General features: G+C 39.2%; 1 protein-coding gene across 1 annotated transcript in view; it reads right to left on the bottom strand.

Annotated features, from left to right (window-relative positions):
• Window positions 1-16,206, bottom strand: part of CDHR2 (cadherin related family member 2) — a 262,582-nt gene that overhangs the window by 89,131 nt on the left and 157,245 nt on the right. Inside the window, exon 7 of the mRNA XM_044069914.1 lies at window positions 10,872-11,111. Coding sequence (XP_043925849.1) covers window positions 10,872-11,111 — 240 coding nt within the window. The remainder of the gene's footprint in view (window positions 1-10,871; window positions 11,112-16,206) is intronic.

Below are 16,206 nucleotides of genomic sequence, written 5' to 3'. Positions count from 1 at the left end.
TCACCTCCCTTCTTAACCTAGCTTCCACTACTCTTTCCAATAACTTCATGCTGTGACTGATCAATTTAATCCCTCTGTAGTTACTACAGCTCTGCACATCATCCTTATTCTTAAAAATCGGTACCAAAATACTTTTTCTCCATTCCTCAGACATCCTCTCACTTTCCAAGATTTCATTAAACAATCTAGTTAAAAACTCCACTGCCATTTCACATAAACACCTCCATGCTTACACAAGTATGTCATCTGGACCAACAGCTTTTCCATTCCTCATCCTCTTCATAGCTATCCTTACTTCCTCCTTGTTAATCCACTGCACTTCATTATTCACTATCCACACATCATCCAACCTTCTCTCCCTCTCATTCTCTTCATTCATCAGCCCCTCAAAGTACTCTTTCCATCTGCTCAACACACTCTCCTCACTTGTGAGTACGTTTCCCTCATTATCTTTTATCACCCTTACCTGCTGCACAACTTTACTAGCTCGGTCCCTCTGCCTATCCAAGGGTCCTTTTCTCCCTCTTTAGTGTCCAACCTTTTATACAACTCATCATACACCTTATCCTTAGCCTCGCCACCTATTTCTTTGCCATGCACTTCATCTCCTTATACTCTTGTCTACTTTCTTCATCTCTCTGACAATCCCACTTCTTCTTCGCCATCCTCTTTCTCTGTATACTCTGCTGTACTTCTTCATTCCACCACCAGGTCTCCTTGTCCTCCTTCCTCTTTCCAGATGTCACACCAAGCACCTTTCTAGCCATCTCTCTTACTAGCTCTGCTGTAGTTACCCAGCTATTCAGTAACTCGTCATTGACACCCAGTACCTGTCTTAACTCTTCCCTGAACATCACCTCACAATTACCATTTTTCAATTTCCACCATTTGATCCTTGGTGCTGCCCTCACAGTCATCCTCCTCTTCTTGATCACCAATGTCATCCTACAAGCCACCATCCTATGCTTCCTAACTACACTTTCCCCTGCCACCACTTTACAGTCTCCAATCTCCTTCAGACTGGCCCTTCTACATAAGATATAATCCACCTATGTGCATCTCCCTCCACTCTTGTATGTCACCCTATGCTCATCCCTCTTGTTAAAATACGTATTCAACACAGCCATGTCCATCCTTTTCACAAAGTCCACTACCATCTGACCTTCTGCATTCCTTTGCTTAACACCATACCTACCCATCACTTCCTCATCCCCTCTGTTCCCTTCATCATCATGCCCATTGAAATCTGCTCCAATCACCAGTCTCTCACCCTTGGGTACAGTCATCACCACTTTATCCAACTCACTCCAGAATTTTTCTTTCTCATCCATCGCACACCCAACTTGTGGGGCATATGCACTAACAACATTCATCATTACACCATCAGTTTCAAGCTTCATAAACATCACTCTATCCGACACTCTTTTCACCTCCAAAACACTCTTAGCATACTGTTCCTTCAGGATAATGCCTACGCCATTTCTCCTCCCATCCACACCATGATAAAACAATATGAACCCACCTTTGATACACCTTGCCTTGCTCCCCTTCCATCTTGTTTCTTGCACACACAATATACCAACCTTCCTTCGGTCCATCATATCAGCTAGCTCTCTCCCTATACCAGTCATACTGCCAACATTCAAAGTTCTGACCCTCACTATCACAGTCCTAACCTTTACCTGCCTTTGCCCATGCCTTCCGCCTCTTCTCCACCTTCAGCTAACAGTAGCCCAATTTCCACCAGCACCCTGTTGGCCAACAGTACTGGTGGCAATTGTTGTTAACCCTGGACTCGACCGATCCGGTATGTATATGTGTACTTTTGTCTGCATGTATGATTTGGCAAATGTATTTGAAAAAAAAAAAAAATTCTGAGGAAAAAAGTGCTCAATACATAAAAAAAAAAATATATATATATACATATATATATATATATATACATATATATATATATATATATCTATACATATATAGACATATATATATAGATATACAGATATATATATATATATATATATATATATATATATATATATATATATATATAGATATACATATATATATATATATATATATATTTGACCAAAAATTTAAACAACATGTAGACTCCATGCCATTATTTTGTGGCCCATAAACTGGTTTGCATACAAGCTGTATCAAAAGATAATCTAATAACATCAGACCAGACACTGGGTAGTTTAAAACTGACAACTTGCTTATAGTGGATGTTTTATTAACAGACGTCATAACAGATCCAGCTGAGCATATAAATGCAATCAACTCCAAATGTATAATTTTAAAAATTCTGTGGGGTGGGGGGTTGACTGATACGTGGGAACAATGAATGACCGAAGATAGGAAATAATTAATTTTGACAAACCATATTTCACAAATTTGGCAGATCATTGCACAAATTTTACTGAATACAGTTCCAGCATTTTTGCATGTTGTTAGAATAATAATCTGCATCACTTTGATTGTAATTAAGATAAAGAAAATTTACATGGGGCTTTAGAAAACAGCCTTGTAGTTCTAATGGGTTTAGGTAGTAAAAATCACCAAAGAGAGGAAATCAAACTTATTTGGTGAGATTTAGTTTATAGCTAGAAACTTTTATATATATGATTATGGTATGTAATATTTTAGATAAATCAGGGTGATAAAAGTAAATATTCACATAATGCACAATTGCAGTTAAAGGAATGACAATATTGAGATTTTTTTGAAACAAAGTATAATACATGAAAGGCAGATAAATAAACAGAGGTTCCATGCAAAGGTTAGATAAATACGAAGAAAGAGAATTTTTTTGTCTATACTGTTTTAATGTGCACAACTTTGATTATGTATATGTAAAACTATTAATGAGGAATCATTATAGAATACCAGTTTCACAGATTCAATGAAAGTATTCTCAGAAATCAGCATTTGTAAATTACATTAAAAGGAAAGTCATCCAAGTGAAATGCTTTAGCAGAGTCAATAGCCACAGCAGACATATGCATACCATGGGCATTCTTGAGAAAAAGAAGCAAATCCACGATTAGATATATGTTTGTTCACTGAATGGTAATTTGTTACTCATAAAACAGAAGAAGAGAAGCATGATTAACAGACCTTTCTGTCCCTCCTGATTTGCGTGTCTGCCCAATATACTCCTTCTGTTTAATTTTTCTCATGTTGATGATACACAGCCTCATCTGTTATAAGCAACTCTCATGATGATTAACTCAGTATGAACTCATGAAGACAGAAAATAACTAACAGGGGCATCAGGTAATCAGATTGGGCTCGCTCACCCCCCCCCCCCCAAAAAAAACAGTTCTACAATATTCAATAGTGGCAGGGATCTGTCAATAGAGTTAGCTTAAAATGTAGATGTAATATTTAATATACAGGTCATATGAAGGAAGTGGCATCATGTGTTTTAGTTTCTGTGGAACTCTGTACAATTACAATAGTTTCAATTTCATCATGTTGTCCACATATTTCCCGAGGTATATAGTGGCCCCAGCAGTCACTGTGAAACGTATGGAGGTGTAATGTTAGGGTATCTCTCACACACACACATACACGGACTTACACACACACATGCTCTCACACACACACACACACACACACACACACACACACACACACACACACACACACACACACGCACACACACACACACACACACACACACACACACACACACACACACACACACGCACACACGCACACACACTTCCTATGTGGAGGAGGCCATACTCTCCTTCTTATAAAAGGAAGGGCTACAGAATTAAGACACTGCAGACATTTGACTATTTTTTGAGAAAGATAGTCAGACAAAAAGAAAGACATTAAAAGTTAAAGAGATAAGCTGATTGGACCATGCAGACTAGAAGCTGAGTAACAGAAAGACAATGGCTGTTTATTATATGCACACTGACACACTGAACTACAATACCAGTCATTTATGTTGTTTGGAAGAATAGATTTAAAATGGTTCACTAAGAAAATGAAGAAATCTTTTAAGGCAGAATGTTAATAAATGTTTAAAGTAAGGCTGAATGTTAATAAATGTTTAAAGTAAGGCTGAATATTTTAATCTACAGATGCAGTTTCTGTGTTTTATAAGAAAGCTATCAGTAAATGTTACATAACGATGTTTTTATCATTTAGGGAAAAGGGCCATAAATTCTGGAAAAGTTATGGCAAAATGGTGAAGAAAGCTGTGTGTGTCTTCTCGCTGTCCCAAATATTAATATATACGCAGATCACTTCTGGAGAAATTCATGTAATAAAATTAATACTGCATTTAAAGTATAGGCTGTTTTTTATGTATTTTCTCTAAACTGACCCACATAGTTTAGGCAAACAGATGTTGCTTAACTCTAATATGATATATGGGAGTTAAGCAAGTTCGAGTTCATAAGTCAGACCAGAGAGTTTTAAATGAACTGCATCTCTGGTGGGAATGGACAGCTATGGACTATTAATGATTCTGTAAATATGATAGCGGTAGATGAGGAACAAACAAAGGCTAACAGACCTTTTTTTGAGTAATTTGGGCAGCAGTGCTAGATAAAATATCTTTTTTTATAAGACAAAAAGGTGATATAACTGGAGAGTGTTTGTGAAAGTACATCTTCAAGAAAGATATCATGCAGCATTACAGACTTTTTTTTTCCTGTTTTCATCAATCTTAGGTTTACATGTAAAGAATATAACCAAACCACTCCAAAGAATTTATGCCATTAGGAAAGCAAGACACGTTTTGTTGAGACGCAATCAAAATCTATGCCGTTTGCAGTTAAAAAAAGAGATGTCTGTAAGGTTAAATAAAATCTTTTCCTTTTTAATACATTATCAGTGTTTGTTTCTGTGAAAGAAATAATAATTTGCACTATACTGCTTTGTTTATAAGTGTAAGTGTTTCTAAGTGTGTAAGTTTGGACGGCGCAGTGGTGCACGGTAGCGTTGTCACCTCACAGCAAGAGGTTCTCTGGTTCGATTCTCAGCTGGGGTAACTTCTGTGTGGAGTCTGCATGTCCTCCCTGCATTCGTGTTCATGTGGGTTTCCTCTAGGTGCTCCGGTTTCATTCCACATTACAAAGACATCCATCTGGAGCATTTCTCCCCTGACCTCCGCTGAAAATTGGCTTCATTCCAAGTCAGGCTTTCCTGGTTAACAAATGTTAAATAAATAAATAATAACAAATAATAGCGAAGGGAGATTGATCCATAACTGCAAAGAACAGAAGTAGAATGTTAAATGTTCCATACCAATATAGGTATACAACTTTTTGGGATGAATTTTTAGACATAAGATGTCTTGGATATAAGACCGGGGGGGGGGGGTTTGAGGCTTGTGTGAGAGATGTTCAGTAGTCAGAATGAGGGTGATGCATAGCTGTATTAGAAGGAGCCAGTATAATTTACAGTAAAGGTCGCAGTGGTGGGTAAACCATGATAGTGTACAATAGCCATTATATATGGCTCCCTATACAAAACGACATAGTGAATATAAAAGTATTAAGTAACAGAAGAGCAGTCATGATACTTCCACTTCCATGGCGTATTTATTATCAGTTATGATTTATAACCTGGTCCTACTCTGGTGTTTTCTGATTTACATCTTCTGATTAAACAACATTAAAAAGTATGTGACTTTCCTAGGTAAACAGCAAGGCAGTAAATGTAGGTGCATTTATAAATAGGTTGTAGTTAAGCTTCAGGATATTTAAATTTGTGTCCATTTTTTAAGTTTGCTGGTGTCTTAAAGAGCAGAGAGTGGCTCTGTCACTAATTCAAAATCTGTACATGATCAAGGCACTATTTTTGGGCAAGTTCCTTTACATGGATCTTGAGAAAGAGCGTATTTTGTTCTCAGAATTCACTTTGTGTTTATCTGCTTCTGTAGTTGCTCCCTAAATAATTTTAATGCTATTATATAGATGAAATATGTATGGCATCAAAGGCAAGCTATTTTGCTTTCTGTTAAGGTGACTATAACAAGTAGATGTCAGAAATTCAGATCTGTAATTCAAGTTTCCCATTTACCAGAAAGGCTCATCCAGACTCTGCTACACTTCGCTGTGAAGGAAAGGTTAGTTTACTTTTATTTTTTGTATTTTGTATATTTTAAATACTGTAGTTTGTTTTCTTTACCTTGTGTTTTACTTGCATTCTGCTTTAACAGCATATTAAAACTTCAAACGAGACCACAGCTCGCTCTCTCTTCTGAGTCAGGCAGAATTTTTTTCCTGCCCTCTCACCCAGTTACACTTGTCTTGTTAAATACCACTGTCTTTCTAGTTGCCTGCCTCTTATGTTAATCATATATCTCATTTCCTCTCTGCTTTCAGTGGCTTGTGTGAGTAATCACAAAATCAAAAACCCCTCCCCTTCAACTATTTAAATTTATTGGCCATCCTACTGTATTCCATAGTACCAGAATACAAAAGTGACCACCCCTTTCAACCCATCTTGCTGTTTTAAAAATAGTAACTCTCCACTAAACCTTAACTTTTTAAACAGGTAACATTTAAGTTACCTACTTTCACATCTAACTTCTCTAGTGCACACTGCAGTGTGCATTTTTGTTCATCTTACCTTTAAGCATCCCTGTGACTAGCACTTTCTCTAATACCTGCTGGAAAGCACTAGGAAGCCTTAAACTGATACAAGCACTCACCTCTCCTTGTTAATAAGGAGAAATTAATAGTAGGCACTAAACAGCCTATAATTGCAAAGTACCTTGCTAAGGTAAGGGAAAGCAGCTCCTTTACTTTACAAAAAAAAAAAAAAAAGCAACAAACCAGGCATGTCCAAGGGTCAGCTTCCAGTGATTTCTCCTGTCCACCTGATGAATCTGGGCATACTGGGGCAATGCAGCAATTGCCTCATGTACACAGACAACACTCTCCTCCTACCACCCAACACTACAACCTGTGAGAGATGCACTTACATAGCCAAAATGGAAGCAAAGCTCTCTCTACCCAAGACTGTGCTAGACAGTCAAGAGAAGGTTAACACCCACACTACACCTCAAGCGACACATAGCCCTTCTAAACCCACACCACCAACACCCACATATAGCAACACTAAATCCACATATGCAGAGGCCCTTAACTGTAACCTGCCCAAGCAACAAGGACCTCTGAAGCTGAAACAAAAACAAACACCAATCACAACCAAAGTGTCACATAGTTTACAACACCAGTGTGCCACCCAGCAACAGCCCCTAAGGCAAGGCAATGTACCTAACACTTTAGTCATAGGTGACTCTATAGTCCGGCACACTGATGTCCCTCTCACCAGGTTGAACAAGGAGAAAATTACAGTCAGCTGCCTGTCGGGTTCCAGGATCTGCCACATAACGCATGCACTCAAGTCACTCCACAACAAGTACAAATATGACTCTGTCATTGTCTATGTTGGAGTGAATGACTTGAGACGTACCTCCCTGGACTACATGAAAAGAGACATGGAAGAGCTCTCGGATCATGTGGCCCAGGCAGGTATGACCCTAGTCCTGAGTAGCATTCTGCCTTCGCCCAAAATGATACCACAGTATAAAGACAAAATGAGTGACTTCAACAATTGGCTAAGCTTCTGGTGTCATTCAAAGGGGATCCAGTACCTGTCTGCCTGGGACGATATGATTGACAGTCCACGATGCTTTGCCAGAGATGGTCTGCACCTGTCGCCGCTGGGATTCAGGTTACTGGCTAAGGCTCTTGCCACCCCTATAGTGCCTTTTTTAGGCAAAGTTCAAAGGACAAAACCACCTCCGTAACAGGTACAAGCATGCACAATCTGAAGGTAATACTACCCAATGCTAGAAGTCTAAACGTCAAAATGCACTCTCTTGAGGCACTCCTAAAAATGGAGAACATCAATATCTCTGCAGTAACTGAGACCTGGTTCAAGGCTCCAGAGAACACCCCTGCAATACCAGGCTACAACTCTTACCACACTTTTCGGCCACAAAACCAAGACCGAAACACTAATGGTGGAGGAGTGTCTATATTCACCAAGTATATTCACACCACCAGGCTAGTTGCCCAACACAATGCGTCTGAAATTCCCCAGGTGCAACTAACACTAGGTAAGACTGCAATCCAAATTGTAGCTTGTTACAGATCCCCACCATACCCCAAGATTATCACTACACCTTTCTAAACATACTGAAAAATATTAAGATAGAACCAAACACCCTAATACTGGGTGATTTTAACTACCCTGCCATTAACTGGGAAAACTACTCATGTACCAACACCTTTGCCCAACGGTTCTTGGAATTCATAAATTCCAATGCCCTGGATTAACTAATCCATTGTGGGGCTCCAATATCCTAGACCTGGTCATTACCAACATGGGAAATTGATGCTCCACACCTATGGTTACCCCCTTGTTAGTCAGGTCTGACCATAAGCTAATCACCCTTAACATCCACATCCCACCCCCACCCCCCAGTAAGGGAACCTCCATAAAAAACTTCTCCAAAGCCAACTTCATGCTACTCAAGTCAGAAGTGACAAACTTCATGACACCCATGCAGACGGGAACTGAAAGTTCAACTGCTGAATCCTACACTAAGGCACTTTACGAGCACATCCACTCATGCATGAATTGTGCCATCCCAAATAGAACCAAGATGCTCTCATCCAAAAAAAGGAAGCCAATCCAGAGGTCCCCTGCCATAAACAAACTTTACATCAAAAGGAAGAAACTGTTACAGACAAGAGGAAAATCCCAGGATGCAAAAAACTTCCTTACCAGCCTCAGTAAGAAACTGAGATCCCTCATAAAATCCTCCAAAGCTAGTTAAAATTGCCAAAGATTCCAAAGATAACCACAAGGCATTCTATAACTATGCCAAGAATCTAAATGGCAATGCTCAGATCTGCTCTGAGCTAAAACAGAATGGCATTAAATATACTGATCCCAAGGATATTGCCAATATCCTGGCGGATCGATTCAGTGCCAACTTCACCCGCCTCTCACCCCATAAATGGCCCATCTCAATACCAGAAGATTGCCAAATTCTGGTAATAACAGCCACACAGGTAAAAACTGCACTCTCTAAAGCTAAGAAAACAACATCCATGGGACCAGATGACATCCTGGGCTGTGCACTACATGAACTACAATATGAACTGGCACCTCACCTAAGTGTCATGTTTAATCATAGCTTCACCTCAGGTTTCATGCCCACTGAGTGGCCAGAGCTACAGTTATCCCACTCCACAAGGGGGAATCCATCTTGGATCCTGGAAACTGCCATCCCATCAGTCTGACAAGCCTTATCTGAAAGGTCATGGAGCATATTATCATGGAACTTATAAACAAAGACATTGGCAACCTTCAAACACTGGACCCCACCCAGTTTAGGTTCGTGAAGTGCAGATCTTTGAACCTGACTGACTTCTTCGAATCAGTCTCCAGAGCCATGGACAAGGGTAAGGTGGTCCACACAGCCTATCTAGACCTTGCCAAGGCCTTTGACACCATCCCCCACTCTGGAATCATAGATAAACTTACTAAGCTGGGCATTAATCCCTACATCACCCAATGAGTTGCCAACTGGCTTACTGATAGAACCCACAATGTAAAAATAGCTGACTCCAAACACAGCTCCATACAAGTAACAAGTGGAGTACCTCAGGGTTCAGACCTGGGACTGCTCTTGTTTGTCATCTACTTCTCTGATGTACAGGCCAACACTAAGGGACTATGGCTAACAAAGTTCGCAGATGACTGCAAACTTGGAGCCATTATTGACTCCCCAAATGATGTGGATACTCTACAAAAGGGCCTTACAGAAACAGATGCTTGGTGCCAGATCATGGGCTCAAGCTCAATGCCAAGAAATGTATAGTTATCCCCTTTGGGAAAAAACATGCATCCGTGAATTACCATATAGGTGGCAGTACACTAAACACCGAAAGTGTGATAAGAGACTTAGGGACACAGGTGGACAGTGGTCTCACCTTCGATAACCACATCACCACAACAGTCAGGAAATCCTTCTATGTGGCACACCTCATCACTAAGGGCTTTTCATCCAGAAAAAAGGAGGTCATTGTCCCACTGTACTCATCCCTCATTAAACCCATTATAGAATACAACGTCCCATTTGGTATGTACCTTTCAAGACATCTGCAACAAGTGGAAAGGCCACAGAAATACCTCACTAAAAGAATCACAGGCCTAAAGCAGATGCCCTACGCTGACCACCTTAAAAAACTCCAGCTATACTCTGTTGCATATCATCTACTCAAAGGCGATCTCTGCTTAACATACAATGCCATGTCAAACCCAGAGCTGTTGATCATGCCACACTTAAAGAAATCCCAATACCTCAGAGCCACACACTCCAGGGATCTAAACCTTGTCATCACAATAAACAAAACATGTTGGAGGGATAGGTTCCTGACCCAGGGACTCCCCAGACTCTGGAATAGATTGCCCATACATGTCAAGCAGAGTGCCTCTTTGGCCCTCTTCAAAAGAAACCTTGACGATTGGATGGGAGAAAGGAAATTCACCCCGGGGATCACGTCAGTCGCCCTGCTAGACAGGGGTCCAGGAAAGTAAATAGTGTGGGAAGAAATAGCCAGGGAATTGTTATGGCTAGGCTTGTATAGGCCCTAGGGCTGATAGCCTAGTACCAACCTATGAACCTATGAACCTATGAACAACAAAATGAGACAGAGAAATACAATTCTTAACATGTAGCAAAAGATGAATTGTAAATAAATTGTGTTGAGGATATCAAAAGTCATTAATTTCTTCATTTGTGTTAAAAATATAGTTATGTTTTCATCCATTAGTATTATAAAAGACAAAATATGTACTTTAATATACTGACCACTTACCTCCACATTTATGGTGACATTTATGAAAAAACAATTTCTGGGTTCACCAAGATCACAGGCACTCACATTCAGAGTAATTTGACCATTTAGATCAATATGAATATCTTCACGATCCAAATTGCCATAATGGTTTAGATTGCCATCATCAAGTCCAATAGTAAAGTTCTGGCTGTAGGTACCCGGTTCTATATGGTACTGCACTTTGCTGTTATTATTTTCTGGTTCATCATTGTCAAATGCCTGAGGTAAAAACACATTAATTTAGTCATTTTATGCTAACACCATGAACAGTTAACAAATTTTAATTTTCATAATGTTTTCTCAGGAAGCATGAAATGGTTAATATCACTATTGTTTACTTCCATGGTCTTACTAAACAAACAGCTCAGCACTAAAACTTTTAATGAAACGCTTTAATTCACCTGCTGTTTTAGAACTGCTTATATTTACTTTATAGGGGCATATACTGTACTGTCAAGGGTAATATTAGTGAAGAGTAGTGGGCCGTGTGTGTGTGTGTGTGTGTGTGTGTGTGTGTGTGTGTGTGTGTGTGTGTGTGTGTGCCATTGCGTGTGAGTGTGTGTGTGTGTGTGTGTGTGTGTGTGTGTGTGTGTGTGTGTGTGTGTGTGTGCGCGCGCGCGCGCTCTGGAAAAAACAATGGATTTATAATGTTTGACTTTTGTTAACCAGTACAAAGTTTTGAAAATGCAGGGATGATGCTTATGTCCACATATTCATATCACTACGTCACTCTAGTATTTTACGTCCTACATCTTTAGTACTCACTCACTGGGTACAAATGTAGAAAAAGCATATGGCACAAATAAACACTGAAATACTAGTAAAGATGCCAAATTCTACTATGCATGGAAGTTAAAGGCTGATATTTTATTAATAAAAAAAACCCAGAAATGATAATAAGCACTTGCAAATCCATATATACGGTTTACTATCAAAATGTGGAAAATCAAAACAATTTTCCACATTTTGAAAGAATTCATTTTCTGAATTTGGTAATACAGAATTACCAAAATGTTGGAAATGGTAACTATAGAATCGATACTTGAACATCGGAAGTTCCAATGTCAAAAGTCTGTGTTACCAGTAACATTTTTACATGGGGGCAAGCCCCCCCTGCCCCTCCACACCCCCTGCATATTATATATGCATCTCTGAGGTCGCACTACAGTGAGGAAAAGGGTAAATTTCCTGATTTCCACTATAGTGTGATCTATCAGAATTTCGATCCCATATTAGTAAATGCACACTACCATTCATTAATTAGTATTCAAACATTTCCATATCAGATTTACAAAAACTGGAAAACATGCATTTGTCCATCCCAGTTTCACATAAATGCCATTCCACGTTTTAATAGTAAACCATATACATAAATATACATATATAATATATATATATATATATATATATATATATATATATATATACATACACACACACACACACACACACACACACACACACACACACACACACAGTATATTTATATAGTCACAAAATTTGTTGAGTTACAGTTAATTGAATCTAATAGTAAAGGAACTGAAACCATTGAGTGCAACCTATGGACCATAAACATACACACTCAAGCACATTTACATATATGTATATATATATATATATATATATATATATATATATATATATATATATATACACACACATAATGTATAGCATGATGGCAGTTCTGAAAAAGAAATATGTCAAATGAAGTGAAGTTGATGTAAGTAATGCAAATGATGCTGCTGAAACTGTTGAGTTAAATTTTGTAAAAAAATGTTGTTAGTTTAAATAGTTTAAATAGTTTTAATAGAAAGGGAGAACCCTTGCTGAAATAAATACAACAGACTCTCTGAAGTTTTTTGGTTAATATAGCTAATTAGTGGTTTATGAACAAGGCAATATGAAGTCAGCTAGTTCAGACTAATTGTCTGTTCTTGGAGGGGCATCTTATGCCTGAAGAAGTGACTCTTATTTAACCACTGCAGAATAAAGATAGAACTGTAGGAAGACACTGTAAGGAGCATAAGCTTCCTTACTGCCTAACAAAAGAAAGAAGACAGAGACAAACTCATTGAGAAGCTCATAAACACCCTTGAGACTATGTTTAAAAGATGCTTCAAGTTATTTTGTCATTCCACATGATTACTTGGGAAGAACCTGTATTTTCCACATTTTTGGGCAATGCAGTTATAATTTGTCACATTTATTCAATGCCAAAAGTCCTGAGTTTATACTTAATACTGGCTGCAAAAGTGCCTGTTTGAACATATTTCTCCTCAGATGGAGGGAAAATACTTGTGGGATGTGTTTAGAATTATCTACTGGAGTAACTTTTTTTCCTAGCTAAAGGGAAAGCTTTCCTGTATTGTGTGCTGGACGGTTTTGTGAAGTGCAGCCATGTTTGTCTTTTTGCCAAGACAATGGTCACAGAGCAGCTGCTACAGAACATTAATGGTGTATCTGCTGTGATTGTGGTGTTTGTCAAATCCATGTCAATTTCAAGGACAGACCCCACAGTGAAGCAATTAAATGGGATAGAAGACCTCAAGGCACACCTGGCAGACTTTGAGAGGTACACCCTTTACAAGGGATGGGACTGTAACAAATGGGATACATTTTGCTCATCCAGCTACCTATAGAGTCTTTAATGATAAGAAATGAAATGCATGTGTTTTTTAATCAACCAATGGCTTCTGCTAGACACTTTGTTCTGCAACACTTTTGTTATTTGAGCAGCTGTAGAAAAAGTAAATTTGTGTAATAACTTATCATAACAATAGATGTCTTACTGACAGAATATCTCACTAGGATGATCGGAAGTCTGGCCAGGATACTAAAGCTAATAACCTTCCGTACAGTCATATATCTGACATATGACCTATGTCCATGGGCATAAGGGTACATAGATGGATGTATGATGGTGAGCTTCTCATTCTGTGAGATCCTCAGACTATCTCAGAGACAGGAGACTGGGATACCACTGAGGAAAAGTTATAACAAATATAATTAAGGTCAGCTAGTAGGAATGGAACAAGAAAATTATCACACCCCCTCAGCCCATGAGACCCAAGAGAATAAACATTCCAAAAGGGAAAGGAGGGTAGGAAGTAATACTGCAACAGTGATCAGTAGGACATTTAATGTTATGGTAAGTTCTTAAACAAATGTACTATGTCCTTCTTTATATCACTGTTGCGGTATTCAAGTAGTGATAGTTAATTTCCAAAGCTTATCAGTTAAAAATGGTGGATGAGCCAGTAACAGGGAACCTATCACTCCAGATAGTGCAGCTCTGCAAAAGAAGTTTTTGATCAAGAGAGCATGCAGAAAAGATCAAGTGACTGCTTCTAAGATAGCCTTGAAATCAATTTCTTTCTAGAAAGACCCAAAGGAAGAAACTGCTGTAGTGGAATGGACCTTAACGGGAGAGGATAAGGATCTACAATGATTAGAGTAACAAACGATGATGGATTCAGAAATCTATTTTGGCAAATGTTTACATGGAGACAGACATATCTAACTTGGCTTCTTGGAAGGACACAAACAGCTGTTCTGTCTTCCTAATGTCTTTAGTCTTATCCAAATAGATCTTAGTTGCCTGTGCACATCCAATGAGTGCAGAAGTCTTCTACACTTTTTTTAGGGTTTGGAAAGAAAATAGGCAAATTAATAGACTGGTTGAGAGACAACCCATTAACCACATGAAGGAAGGAAGGGCTGACCCTAAGAGACACAATATCCTTAAGGAACTCTGTCCCTATCCCCACCCCCTGCCATTTGTTTATATACCACATGACTGTTGCGTATATATGGGAGACAACAAATTTGTTAAATTATATTTTAGTACATAGGTTTCCTTTCTAGTTAATTTGGTCAGCAGGAAACATTATCTACAGTTGTACAACATTCTTTAATAGTGGAGCCGGGAAATATGCCCTTGTTGTGCAATCTCAGAGTTGGAATATTTAAGAAGAAGAGGTGTGGGGTGGATGCATAATTTTTTTAGTTGCATGTACTGAGGTTATGTCACAAAGCATATGCTGTGTGCTGCGTTTTATGTCAATGTCTTAAATGGTATATATATATTTTTAATTTTGATCTAACTCAATCCTCCAAAATAAGCAAGTCTGCAAGGGTCTGAAGGCCCTGTGTATTCTTGTCATGCCTGTTACAGAGGTGTTGTACATCTCTTACCAAGGCACCTCTAAATATACTAACGCCTAGATCAGACAGTCTTTTTGGATGTCCATAGACCTCTCTCTTATACATTGTGATCTCACCTCAGAAACAGAACGACCATCCTGCTATCTGTGCTAGTGAATGATGCATAACATGGGCTTTTCAGTACTAAATACATGGGATGCCACAGCTGATCTGCCTCCTGCACTGTCATGTCAGATGTGAGTGATGGGAAGTTGCAGTCCAATATTTGCATTGTTGCCTTGCATCAAGAGGTTCCCTAGTTTGATCCTTGCCTTGGGCACCTTTTGTGTGGAGTCTGCATGTTCTCCCTGTGTTCTCCAGGGTCTACTCTTGGTCTATCAGTTTCCTTCCACATTCCAAATCCACCATTCCATATTGCAAAGCTTGCAGCAGTTCTCAGGCTTGCCTTTCTGCTGGGTGATGAAGATCACACACTGGCAGGTGGCAAAGAGAGCTCAGTGGCAACCTCTGTGGATAACATTGGTGGTGGGGCAAAGGCTCCTTTAAGAGTGGTCCACAGAGGTCTCCTGGCAGACGATTCAGCAGCTAGTGAGGATAAAAGCATACCAATGGCTAGACAATCTCATTAGCATCCAGGATCATCTCTTTCTGTGGCTGATTGAGTCATCTCACTGGCTAGTCCCGTCCATTGGGCCATCAGAAGTGAACACTTGCTCATTAAATCTGTCATAAATGTGATTGACATCTGGGCAGTTTTCCTCCTGATCAGTCTGGCAAGCCCCCCACAACCAACTTATTTCTCATCAAGGTGTTTCCCTTTCATATCTGTTACTGTGCCCTGTTTGTAGATCAGTCTTTCCCATCACCAATTGTCTACCCTTTGTCAATCTGTGCATCTTTGCTCTCACTTCTGCTCTTGGGTAAATACCTCCCCTTTTAGTATTTGTCTACATTATATGTCTATCTGTTTCCTTCTGTCTCTTTCCTCCACAGCTGCTCCTTACTACCTTCTCCCGCTAACCCTTTTAGAAAAAGGAAAAAATGGGTACCTGCCCCCCCAAAAAGAAAGAAGGATAAAAAGAATATCTATTTTTCTCCCTATCTCTGTGTTTCTGTGCTACCTAATCCCCATTTCCACCTTAACAATTGC

This window comes from Protopterus annectens, chromosome 4.part0, assembly GCF_019279795.1.
Source record: "Protopterus annectens isolate FY-2018-M chromosome 4.part0, PAN1.0, whole genome shotgun sequence".
Taxonomy (NCBI): domain Eukaryota; kingdom Metazoa; phylum Chordata; order Ceratodontiformes; family Protopteridae; genus Protopterus; species Protopterus annectens.
Note: the sequence above shows the minus strand (reverse complement) of the source record. Positions and strands in the feature narration are given on the sequence as shown.